The sequence below is a fragment of the Salvelinus sp. IW2-2015 genome, linkage group LG1, assembly GCF_002910315.2.
Source record: "Salvelinus sp. IW2-2015 linkage group LG1, ASM291031v2, whole genome shotgun sequence".
In the NCBI taxonomy this organism is placed as follows: domain Eukaryota; kingdom Metazoa; phylum Chordata; class Actinopteri; order Salmoniformes; family Salmonidae; genus Salvelinus; species Salvelinus sp. IW2-2015.
In genome coordinates, this window is record NC_036838.1 from 40,672,420 (window position 1) to 40,685,768 (window position 13,349).

Consider the following 13,349-nt stretch of genomic DNA (forward strand, 5'->3'; position numbering starts at 1 on the left):
ATTTAGACTTATGGATGCCACCCGTTAGATAAAATACGGAACGGTTCCGTATTTCACTGAAATAATAAACGTTTTGTTTTCGAGATGATAGTTTCCGGATTCGACCATATTAATGACCTAAAGGCTCGTATTTCTGTGTGTTATTATGTTATAATTAAGTCTATGATTTGATAGAGCTGTCTGACTGAGCGATGGTAGGCACCAGCAGGCTCGTAAGCATTCATTCAAACAGCACTTTTGTGCGTTTTGCCAGCAGCTCGTCGCTGTGCTTCAAGCATTGAGCTGTTTATGACTTCAAGCCTATCAACTCCCGAGATTAGGCTGGTGTAACCGATGTGAAATGGCTAGCTAGTTAGCGGGGTGCGCGCTAATAGCGTTTCAAACGTCACTCGCTCTGAGACTTGGAGTGGTTGTTCCCCTTGCTCTGCAAGGGCCGTGGCTTTTGTGGAGCGATGGGTAACGCTGCTTCGAGGGTGGCTGTTGTCGATGTGTTCCTGGTTCGAGCCCAGACAGGGGCGAGGAGAGGGACGGAAGCTATACTGTTACACTGGCAATACTATAGCGCCTATAAGAACATCCAATAGTCAAAAGGTATATGAAATACAAATCGTATAGAGAGAAATTGTCCTATAATAACTACAACCTAAAACTTCTTACCTGGGAATATTGAAAACTCCTGTTAAAAGGAACCACCAGCTTTCATATGTTCTCATGTTCTGAGCAAGGAACTTAAACGTTAGCTTTTTTTACATGGTACATATTGCACTTTTACTTTCTTCTCCAACACTTTGTTTTTGCATTATTTAAACCAAATTGAACACATTTCATTTTATTTGAGGCTAAATTGATTTTATTGATGTATTATATTAGGTTAAAATAAGTGTTCAATTAGGTTAAAATAAGTGTCCACCAATAATCAGTATTGGTATCGGCGTTGAAAAATCATAGTCGGTCGACCTCTAGTTTCAAGCCGGTAACTACATGCAACTGACTCCTCAGATACAAGTAACTACCTACAGTTGATGCCGTCCCCTTTTAAGGAGCAATAATACCCTGCGTGTGAAGACAATACATTAATCAAACTCACAGCTTATATTTTCCGATGTGTACAACCTCCTCCCCTCAATGTTAAACCTATCTAATCCAGTACCCTCTAAAGTCGCATAAATAAGCACTATACTGTCTGTGCCTTTTACATCTACACAGGCATGCACGAATGAACACGCACACACACAACATTAGCCTGGGGCTTAACATACAAAGCGTAAGACAGGCATGATGGACACACACACACACACACACATGGCATGCTGCTCTACAGTTTTTAGCATTTTAGAAATACAGAAAATGTGGACATAAGGTTATTCTAGAGTCATGTCAGGCTTCACCCTCCTAGCCGCTTGTCCTTTTCAATGTCATTGATATGTGTGTAGTGAACATTGGAGGTTCAAGCTGGTTCAGCATGATCTATTTGAAGTGTAGTATTTATGGCTGTGGTCTTCCTCCCCAGTAAGGGTCGGCAGCAGAGGAATCTGCTGAGTCATATAATACTGTGCCATTCAGAACTCAACCACTTCTCACTCGACCAGTATTGAACCATGTACATATCTAACCCAGTTTTCCAATGGGGATCAATATTCATTCACGATATACAATACTGCACCAAATCACCATCAGTATTGATCTGATCGTTTTTTGTTATTTTATTGCAATATGTATTGTGTTATTTTGTATCTGAGCTGATGCTCTCTATAATTATGCAGTAGTTTATGGACTGGAAATGTCAGGTTGTATAAAACATAGTTTAGAAGATATCAATACAGTGGGTGCTCCTCTCTTTTATCACAATACTTATGTTAGTTTCTCATTCAGAATAATACATTTTGTTACTCCCAGCAGGCCAATGAAATGGTGCCCTGGGGACAAATACCATCACATAGCAACCCTCATGTTTTTAGTTTTGGCTGTGACTGTGGCCTGTCTGAGAGAGGAGTGCTATATTTAAGACTGAGTGTGGAACAGGTCACCAGCATTTATTGAATGATGACCCTACCAGCTGTTTATAGGCTACAGTGTACACTACATGGTGGCATAAGGCATGATGGTACAGTAGTTCTGTGTATCAGATGTATGCAGGCAGTGGCATGGTCTCCCTGGACACGAGAAGGCTACAAGGAGAAGGGTGATGGGAGGGGAGGAGGGGGATGGAGTCAGGTAGGGAGCAGGGAATGAGATCAGGGCAAATCGAATGAGGTCTGACCTTGAGCGGTTGTTGGCTATTCAGCACAAGCAGACCCCCACCCTCCACCCAGCCTGCAGCCTCTAGGGGGAGACTCTTCCGACCGAACAACCGGCCATATGCCTGCTATTCTACCCACACCACCACTGCTCATTAGTACCCTACATATGTCCCTGACTCTGTGAAAATGATAGATCACAGGGCTAGCCCGATGACATARAATCAATGACCCCCTCAGATATATCTTCATCTCCCAATAGACAGCCTCTGACTCAAACAACCAACTCACCTTTTTTCAGGATTTTCCATCTTAACCCCTGTGTCAAACSCCTCTGCACCCCACCTTCTGCCCTCCCTACGAGCGCCCCGCCCGCTCCTTTWGTTGAGATGAATCTATGCAGGAGGTAAATAATGGCTGAAGTCCCCTCAATGCGATAGATATAATTGCATGGAGAGGATGTGGGATGCTGTATACTGTATAGAGACATGGATGAGCTCCATAGGATTAATCACATACAGTACGTGTGTGTTCTGGCCTTGGTGGCTGGTGTGATTTATCTGTGTTGTCACCAGATTCATCCTGGTCCTGTCTGTGTCAGGGAGGGTGATGAAAGGCCTGTTATTCCTTGACGATACAGACATATTGATCCTTCAACACTAGCACCTCTCATATGGGCAGTATTGACAATAATTATGGTGATCTATTTCTAACAGTGGTCAATAATGACAAATTATAAAACAGTTGGGCAGTTTATCAGATTTTCACAATATTATCATATATATAGAAAAATAATTTTGTGTTGATTTGATATTGTAATTGATTCTGTAGTTTCTAACATTGTCCTCCAACCATTCCAACACCATGTCCTTTGAGAATCCGGAGGAAAGGACAGCCAGCCAATGTCCCTGCATCAGCAAAAAAAAATTACTATGTTTTACATGACATTCATGATAGAGACACATGGAATGCACTGTAATCCCAGAACTGTATGCACATGACAAGAGTCGATGTGGAAGACTTATTTCTCAGAGTGAATGGTTAACCACATAATTGTGGTTTACAGGGCTTAGAGGTGATTCACTGAGAACAGACACATGAATGGTCTGTCCCTCTGAATTCCAGAGTGCCTGTGTACTGTTCTCAGTGATGATGAGAGGCCAGAGCTTTACTGGAAAAAAGATGACCAGTAACTTGGATCTGGCCTTATAAAGATGTTACTTGGGGAATGAATGAGTTAGCAAAGAGCACCTTATCCCTTGGGCATTTTTCTTTCATCAATGCAGAGCGGCCATCATAGATCTGACCATGTAACTTTGTTACTCCAATACCTGAAAATTGAAAATGTCTAGACTTAACGACAACTTCTATGCACCCTAAAAATGTAATTTTTAAATAATAAAAACCCCCACTAAAAACAAGAATATATCATCAGATGGAGAAACCGTGCTTGCTGGGTAATGGTTATGATTCCATGTGTCCTCAGGCAGAGTGATGAATAAAGGTTTAGACAGCTCGCGTGCAAATGAAGCTGCCTAGGCACACCACACTGGGAGGGAGTGTACGTTGGCAGGTCTTGTTTTGCTGGAATTCTATTGTTCTGCAGAGAGAAATTATACGAGAATCTCAGGCTCTGTCTGCCCTGAGCTGCATTATTTTAGGCTTGTTTAGAACCATTCTACAGTGTCAGACATTTTTGGGGGGATTCTTTTCTGATTGGTTATTCAAATGAAATAGTTTGTAGCCTTTACATTGTTATACATCAGATGTGAGTAGGAATACATATTCATAAATCATGTCTGTAGATATCAACGTATGAGTCCAGACTGTACTCTGGTTGTGTTACAGCAGCCTGACTGGAGAACAGGCATCTGGTCTTACACAGACAGATGTCTATGGGATGACACAGTCAGGCTAATAGTCTCCTGCTGTCTTTGTCCTTGTAAGGAGACTCCAGGTCATTTCACAGACTCCAGCTAAAGGCAAAACTCATCCAACAGTCCTTTTGGAGCGGGGTTATGGCAGAAGACAGAATACCTCTCCCATGTTGTAGTGTCTGTTATGGTAGAATGTTTATTTGGATGCCTTAGTTTCCACTCAGTACAGATCAAATGACTACTGTGATTCAGAGAATCTTTCCATAACCTGGAAGTGAAGGAGCAACTCTGCCACAGGACCATTTCTTCTGTTGCTTGGCAGAGATGGAATGAATCTGAATGGAACACAGATTTATGTTGGATACTCCAGTTTCCCACACAGTGTGAAGGAAATGACATAGTGCCCATCCGGGAAGTGGCACACTACTGTACCTAAATTGTAAGTGACGCAGAGCACATGCAGATGCTGTGACAGACTGTTTTCKTCTGTCTGCCGCGGGAGGATGTGATGCAGTTGTGAACTCCAATGACCTTTGGAGTCCTACCGCGGCAGGCAGGGTGTTTGGACACAGTAAAGTAGCAGTGCCAGCGTTTTAAGAACAACACTTCAATCACAGTGTGAGCTGGAGACCGCCCAGCCAGGGATACTTCTCTCAAGCTAATTAGACCGTGTCAACAACATTCAGTGGCTCCTGAAAAGCAACAAATCTAGCTTTGTTAGATAGAAGTAGGCCTACGCTCTAGTGACATATTTTGTTTATGCTACATTCAATGGTGAATTCGAGAAATTGCTTTTAGAGCAAAAGATGAGATCTGAAAGGTGTCTTCAACTCCGTGGTGGAATGATTGTTACTTGAGTATTTTTGTCTCTGGTCCTGTTGCTATGTTGAGGGCATGACCCGAAAGAAAAAAAAATGTGCCAGCATTTCTGTGGTGTTTTGTTCACATCCCCCACCCCCATTGGTTAGATAGCCCATAAAGTGGTTTAGAGTCACATTGGAGTCTCTATTTTCGGCTGCCATTAAGGCAGCACAAGTGTCAAATGCACGTTCATAGGCAATTTCAACCTGTTATGCCCCATTTTAAATCGTGACGTATTTCATTACGCCGGACGTCAACTTCATGCAATCACGTTCCGCTACTGGATGGAGAGCATAGGATAGTTTCACAAGACAAGATGGAGGAGAGCCTAGTCTCTCGTCAGAAATCACATTTATTTTGGGAGATTGCAAAATGTGAGCTTTTCATTCAAGACGGGGGAAACATGTTTCAGTTGATAATAAAACATGTTTCATTTAGTTACTTTTTCCTCAACTTGTTTCTATAACTTTATAGCAAGTCAAGCTATCTGGCAAAATGTGTAGAATTGCAGGAAATTAGCTGTACAACTGCAACAAAATTTAACTTGGGGGCCCCCAAGAGCCAGCCCTTGTCTTTAACTGCATGTGTGGACCCGCGAGCCACTGCGMRCCCTAGTTCAGATTTGTTGTGGCCCCCACCCCCATCAAAGTGGCCCATCCCTGGTTTATATAAATAATAACTCTGAAGGTTTTCTTGAGTAACAACATTCCTTTTCTGGCTGTTAAATATTTTTAATTACTTATTCCAATGATATTAATCTCTTTAGAGGTCACATACGTTGACATTAATTTCCAGGTTCTTGCCCAAGCTGTAGCATGTGCTTAGTTCTTTCCCTTGTGTGATGTGGATGGAAGGAATGTTTATTCCGTTGATGTTAGCCACTGAATTCCATGTAATGATGAGGCTCTGGTAGATGCCTTTTTAAAGACGTGCCGGGTACTTTGTCGACTAAGAAAGTATTTTTTAAAACCTCCCGCTTTGGGCTGGACGTGTCTATGTGTAGTTAATACAGTGTATTCAGACCCCTTCACTTTTCCCACATTTTGTTACATTACAGCCTTATTTTAAAACGGATTAAATTACTTTTCCATTCATCAATSAATCTATACACAATACCCCATAATGACAAAGCGAAAACAGGTGTTTAGATTTTTTTGCAAATTTAGTAAAAATAAAACACATACCTTATTTACATAAGTATTCAGACCCTTTGCTATGAGACTGGAAATTGAGCTCCGGTGCATCCCGTTAACATTGATCATCCTTGAGARGTTTCTACAACTTGATTGGAGTCCACCTGTGGTAAATTCAATTGATTGGATATGATTTCCAGAGTGGCGCAGCGGTCTAAGGCATTGCATCTCAGTGCAAGAGGAGTCAGMACAGACCCTGGTTCGATTCCAGGCTGTATCACACCCGGCCTTGATTGGGAGTCCCATAGGGCTGCGCACAATTGGCCCAGCGTCATCCGGGTTTGGGTTTGGCCGGGGTAGGCCGTCATTGTAAATAGGAATTTGTTCTTAACTGACTTGCCTAGTTAAATAAATACATTTGGAAAGTCACACACCTGTCTATATAAGGTCCCATAGTTGACAGTGCATGTCAGAGCAAAAACCAAGCCATGAGGTTGAAGGAATTGTCCGTAGAGCTCCAAGACAGGATTGTGTCAAGGCACAGATCTTGGGAAGGGTAACAAAAAATGTTTGCAGCATTGAAGTTCCCCAAGAACACAGTGGCCTCCATCATTCTTAAATGGAAGAAGTTTGGAACCACCAAGACTCTTCCTAGAGCTGGCTGCCTGGCCAAACTGAGTAATCGGGGGAGAATGGCCTTGGTCAGGGAGATGACCAAGAACCCAATGGTCGCTCTTACAGAGCTCCAGAGTTCTTCTGTGGAGATGGGAGAACCTTCCAGAAGGACAACCATCTCTGCAGCACTCCACCAATCAGACCTTTATGGTAGTGGACAGACAGAAGCCACTCAGTAAAAGGCACATGACACCCCACTTTGAGTTTGCCAGATGGCACCTAAAGGACTCTCAAACCATGAGACATAAGATTCTCTTGGCCTGAATGCCAAGCGTCATGTCTGGAGGGGATGTTTTTCAGTGACAAGGACTGGAAGACTAGTCAGGATCGAGGGAATGATGAACAGAGCAAAGTACAGAGAGATCCTTGATGAAAACCTGCTCCAGAGTGCCCAGGACATCAGACTGGAGGGAGAGGTTCACCTTCCAACAGGACAATGACCCTAAGCACACAGCTAAGACAACGCAGGAGTGGCTTCGGGACAAGTCTCTGAATATCCTTGAGTGGCCCAGCCAGAGCCCGAACTTGAACCCGATCGAACATCTCTGAAGAGACCTGAAATAGCTGTGCAGCGATGCTCCCCATCCAACCTGACAGCGATTTAGAGGATCTGCAGAGAAGAATGGAAGAAACTCCCCAAATGTAGGTGTGCCAAGCTTGTAGCATCATACCCAAGAAGACTCGAGGCTGTAATTGCTGCCAAAGGTGCTTCAACAAAGTACTGAGTAAAAGGTCTGAATACTTATGTAAATGTGATACTTCAGTTGTATATTTTTTTTAATACATTTCCAAAAACATGGTTTTGCTTTGTCATTTTGGGGCATTGTGTGTAGATTGATGAAGGGAAAAAAACAACTTTAGTCTATTTTACAAAAAGGCTGTAATGTAACAAAATGTGGAAAAAGTCAAGGCGTCTGAATACTTTCCAAATGCATTGCATATGCATAATCTATTGGCAGAATTATTGATTTAACCTCAATTAGCCTCAATCTCTAGTATAAAAAGCGACCATTTTCTTGAAGTTGTGCTGCGCTATTTTCCCTACAGTTCTAGTCAATGAGCTTCAGCCACTCGCATTTGAGTGAGTGAGAAGTGGAACAAATAAACTGCATAACCAAAAGTATGTGGACACCGGCTCATCGAACATTTTATTCTAAAATCATGGGCAATAATATGGAGTTGGTCCCCCCTTTGCTGCTATAACAGCCTCCACACTTCTGGGAAGGTTTTCCACTAGATGTTAGACCATTGCTGCAGGGACTTGCTTCCATTCAGCCATGAGCATTAGTGAGGTCGGGCACTGATGTTCGGCAATTAGGCCTGGCTCGCAGTCAGCGTTCTAATTCATCCCAAAGGTGTTCGGTGGGCTTGAGGTCAGGGCTCTGTGCAGGCCAAGTTCTTCCACACTGATCTCAACAAACTATTTAATGTCTTGCTGAAACAGGAAAGGACCTTCTACAAAGTTGGAAGCACAGAATCGTCAAGAATGTCATTTGATGCTATACCATTAAGATTTCCCTTCACTGGAACTAAGGGGCCTATCCCAAACGATTAAAAACAGCCCCAGACCATTATTCCTCCTCCACCAAACTTTACAGTTGGCACTATGCATTCTGGCAGGTAGCATTCTCCTGGCATCCGCGAAACCCAGATTCATCCACCGGACTTCCAGGTGGGGAAGTGTGATTCATCACTGCAGAGAACGTGTTTCCACTCCTCCAGAGTCCAATGGTGGCGAGCTCTACACCACTCCAGCCATCCCTTGGCATTGCGCATGGTGATCTTAGGCTTGTGTGCGGCAGTTATTGTGCTGATGTTGCTTCCAGAGGCAGTTTGGAACTCGGTAGTGAGTGTTGCAGCCGAGGACAGACTGTCCCGTTCTGTGAGCTTGTGTGGCCTACCACTTTGCGGCTGAGCTGTTGTTGCTCCTAGACGTTTCCACGTACAGTTGACCGGGGCAGCTCTAGCAGGGCAGAAATTTGACAAACTGACTTGTTGGAAAGGTGGTATCCTATGACGGTACCATGTTGAAGGTCACTGAGCTCTACTGCCAAAGTTTGTCTATGGAGATTGCATGGCTGTGTGCTGGATTTAATACACCTATCAGCAACGGGTGTGGCGGAAATGGCTGAATCCATTAATTTAAAGGGGTGTCCACATACTTTTGTATATATAGTGTATGTCTTTACTATCTGTGACTCTTCACACTAAAATATACCTCTAAGGTGTATATATATTACAATACTCATGTATAAGCATAGCCATGTAAATGCAGGTAACTGACCATCCGTGTGTTCTGTGTTCTAGATGGGAAGAGGAGCTGAACAGACGAGAGCATATGGAGTCCATGGTGGAATCCATGCAGGAGGTTAGTAGACATTAACCATCAATTCACTTTCACCATTACAACAATTCACCACCATTACATCAACTTACCATTAGGTCAATTCACCTTCACTATTACATCAATTCACTCTAATCTCAACATCCAATTCTACTTTATTCCTAGCTACAGTATAGTGCCTCTCAAGGGGTCATTGTCATAAAGAAGACATAGAGACAGACATGAAGCCTATAGGTGCTTGAAAATATATATTTCCTGCTGAATTACTTACCTGTCCCCATCCTTCCTTTCTTATGGTCTTTTTACCCATAATGTCCTTGAGCAGGTGTCTGTCAACTGAATTGGGCCAGAGACGGTTAGCTAGCTAGGGAGATGTCAGAAAATAAAACCTACAAACAGCCTAGATGGCTCACATAGCAGACCTGAATGTCAGTGTCTCCCCACTATTCCCTGTGTCTCTGTAGATAAAACACATTAGTCCCCATCGTCACATCAGTGGATAACATGGCGCCGGAGAACAAGGCTGACGTTTTACGTATTCCTAACCAATTGTGGGTCTTTTTTGTTTGTTTCTTTGTTTGTAACATATTRTTTTACTTGTTTTGTACTTAATGTTGCTGCTACCGTCTCTTATGACCGAAAATGACTTCTGGGCATCAGAATCGCGATTACTCACAACGGACTGGCAGAATCCTTTTTTTCCCTTTAACGAGTCCGACGAGCCCGAGGTGAATGATATACTGCTTTCCCGTGAACAGGCCCAGTTCCCCGTCATTTGCGTGAAGAGAAGTCAGAGAAAAAGGGGCCAGAAAAAAGGGGCTGCCTTCTGAGAATTCGTAGGCGATCGAATAAACCCCCACTTCCTTCCATTCTGTTAGCAAACGTGCAATCTTTGGAGAATAAAATCAATGACCTACGCGGAAGATTAAACTTACAACGGGACATTCAAAACTGTAATATCTTATGCTTCACAGAGTCGTGGCTGAACAACGACATTATCAATATACAGCTGGCTGGTTATACGCTGTATCGGCAGGACAGAACAACGGCGTCTGGTAAAACAAGGGGCGGCGACTATGTATTTTTGTAAATAACAGCTGGTGCACGATATCTAAGGAAGGCTCAAGGTTTTGCTCACCTGAGGTAGATAATCTCATGACAAGGTCCTAGTAGCCGGGGACTTTAATGCAGTGAAACTTAAATCCATCTTCCAAATTTCTATCAGCATGTTAAATGTGCAACCAGAGGGGGGAAAAAACTATGGACCACCTATACTCCACAAACAGAGACGCATACAAAGCTCTCCCTCGCCCTCCATTTGGCAAATCTGACCATAATTCTATCCTCCTGATTCCTGCTTACAAGCAAAAATTAAAGCAGGAAGCACCAGTGACTAGATCAATAAAAAAGGGGTCAGATGAAGCAGATGCTAAGCTACAGGACTGTTTTGCTAGCTCAGACTGGAATATGTTCCGGGATTCTTCCGATGTCATTGAGGAGTACACCACATCAGTRATTGGCTTCATCAATAAGTGTACCGATGACGTCGTCCTCACAGTGACCATACGTACATACCCCAACCAGAAGCCATGGATTACAGGCAACATCTGCACTGAGCTAAAGGCTAGAACTGCCGCTTTCAAGGAGCGGGACTCTAACCCGGAAGCTTATAAGAAATCCCGCTATACCCTCCGACGAACCATAAAACAGTAAAGCATCAATACAGGACTAAGATCGAATTGTACTACACTGGCTCTGACGCTCGTCGGATGTGGCAGGGCTTGCAAACCATTAGACTACAAAGGGAAACACAGCCGAGAGCGGCCCAGTGACACAAGCCTACCAGACGAGCTAAACTACTTCTATGCTCGCTTCGAGGCAAATTACACTGAAACATGCATGAAAGCACTAGCTGTTCCGGAAGACTGTGTGATCACGCTCTCCGCAGCCGATGTGAGTAAGACCTTTAAACAGGTCAACATTCACAAGGCAGCATGGCCAGACGGATTACCAGGACGTGTACTGCGAGCATGCGTTAACCAACTGGCAAGTGTCTTCACTGATATTCAACCTCTCCCTGTCCGAGTCTGTAATACCAACATGTTTTAAGCAGACCACCATAGTGCCTGTGCCCAAGAACACTAAGGTAACCTACCTAAATGACTACCGACCCGTAGCACTCACGTATGTAGCCATGAAGTGCTTTGAAAGGCTGGTCATGGCTCACATCAACACCATTATCCCAGAAACTCTAGACCCACTCCAATTTGCATACCACTCTAACAGGTCCACAGATTATGCAATCTCTATTGCACTCCACACTGCCCTTTCCCACCTGGACAAAAGGAACACCTATGTGAGAATGTTATTCATTGAGTACAGCTCAGCGTTCCATACCGTAGTGCCCTCAAAGCTCATCAATAAGCTAATGACCCTGGGACTAAACACCTCCCTCTGCAACTGGATCCTGGACTTCCTGACGGGCCGATCCCAGGTGGTAAGGGTAGGTAACAACACATCCGCCATGCTGATCCTCAACACAGGGGCCCCTCAGGGTTGCGTGCTCTGTCCCCTCCTGTACTCCCTGTTCACTCATGACTGCACGGCCAAGCACGACTCCAACACCATCATTAAGTTTGCCGATGACACAACAGTGGTAGGCCTGATCAACGACGAGACAGCCTATACGGAGGAGGTCAGAGACCTGGCCATGGGGTGCCAGGACAACCACCTCTCCCTCAATGTGATCAAGACAAAGGAGATGATTGTGGACTACAGGAAAAAGAGTACCGAGCATGCCCCCATTCTCATCGACAGGGCTGTAGTGGAGCAGGTTGAGAGCTTAAAGTTCCTTGGTGTCCACATTACCAACAAACTAACATAGTCCAAGCACACCAATAATGTCATGAAGAGGGTACGACAAAACCTATTCCCCCTCAGGAGACTGAAAAGATGTGGCATGGGTCCTCAGATCCTCAAAAGGTTTTACAGCTGCCACATCGAGGGCATCATGACTGGTTGCATCACTGCCTGGTATGGCAACTCCTCGGCCTCCAACCGCAAGACACTACAGAGGGTAGTGCGAATGGCCCAGTACATCACTGGGGCCAAGCTTCCTGCCATCCAGGACCTCTGCACCAGGTGGTGTCAAAGGAAGGCCCTAAGAATTGTCAAAGATTCCAGCCACCCTAGTCATAGACTGTTCCCTCTGCTACCCCCCTTTTACACCGCTGCTACTCTGTTATCATCTATGCATAGGCACTTTAATAACTCTACCTACATGTATATATTACCTCAACTAACCGGTGCCCCCTCACATTGACTCTGTACCGGTACCCCCCTGTGTATAGTCTCACTATTATTATTTTACTGCTGCTCTTTATTTACTTGTTACTTTTATTTCTTATTCTTACTCATATATTTTTTTCAACTGCATTTTTGGTTCGGGGCTCGTAAGTATGCATTTCACTGTAAGGTGTTGTATTCGGTGCATGTGACTAATACAATTTGATTTTAGTTTATAGTATCATGGCCCAAGCCAAGGCACTATGCTCCCTATGCCACATCAAACACCTCTGCAGGTGCTAGTATAGTAGCAACCCCATCTTTCTGCACAACCATTGAGGACACATCGATCAACGGCAGCATCTGTGTTTGTGTTGGATTATGGCTCAGCAGAATGCTGGAAGTGAAAATAATTCCCTGGGGGGCTCTTACCTCTCTGAGCTCACACAGGCAGATGTTGTTTAGCATGGAAGTGAAACAGGAAATCTGCTCTCTGATAGTCATTTGATAAAGGATATCAGTTGATTAGGTAGTGTGATTAACTCTGTATGTAGTCCCCCTCGGCATCTACTGTAATGTCCTTAATCCATCTTTATCACTTACAGTTATTCCACTGAATAATGTAAAAATATAGATTGGGGCCATATTCAATATCATGCTGTCTCGAATATGGTAAATAAGAATGTGTGTTCGTTTTTGCTGCATGTGTTTGATTGTATGTGCTTGGGGCATGTGTTTGAATTGTGTAAATACAGTTGAAGTCGGAAGTTTACATACAGTTAGGTTGGAGTCATTAACTTGTTTTTCAACCACTCCATACATTTCTTGTAAACAAACTAGTTTTGGCAAGTCGGTTAGGACATCTACGTTGTGCACGACACAAGTAATTTTTCCAACAATTGTTTACAGACAGATTATTTCACTGATAATTCACTGT

General features: G+C 43.7%; 1 protein-coding gene across 4 annotated transcripts in view; it reads left to right on the top strand.

Annotated features, from left to right (window-relative positions):
• LOC111967623 (intermediate filament family orphan 2) overlaps nt 1-13,349 on the top strand; it is a 37,952-nt gene that overhangs the window by 14,610 nt on the left and 9,993 nt on the right. For all 4 annotated transcript variants that reach the window (XM_023992799.2, XM_023992808.2, XM_023992818.2 and 1 more), the window contains exon 2: nt 9,091-9,151. In XM_023992799.2, the coding sequence (XP_023848567.1) occupies nt 9,091-9,151 (61 nt within the window). The remainder of the gene's footprint in view (nt 1-9,090; nt 9,152-13,349) is intronic.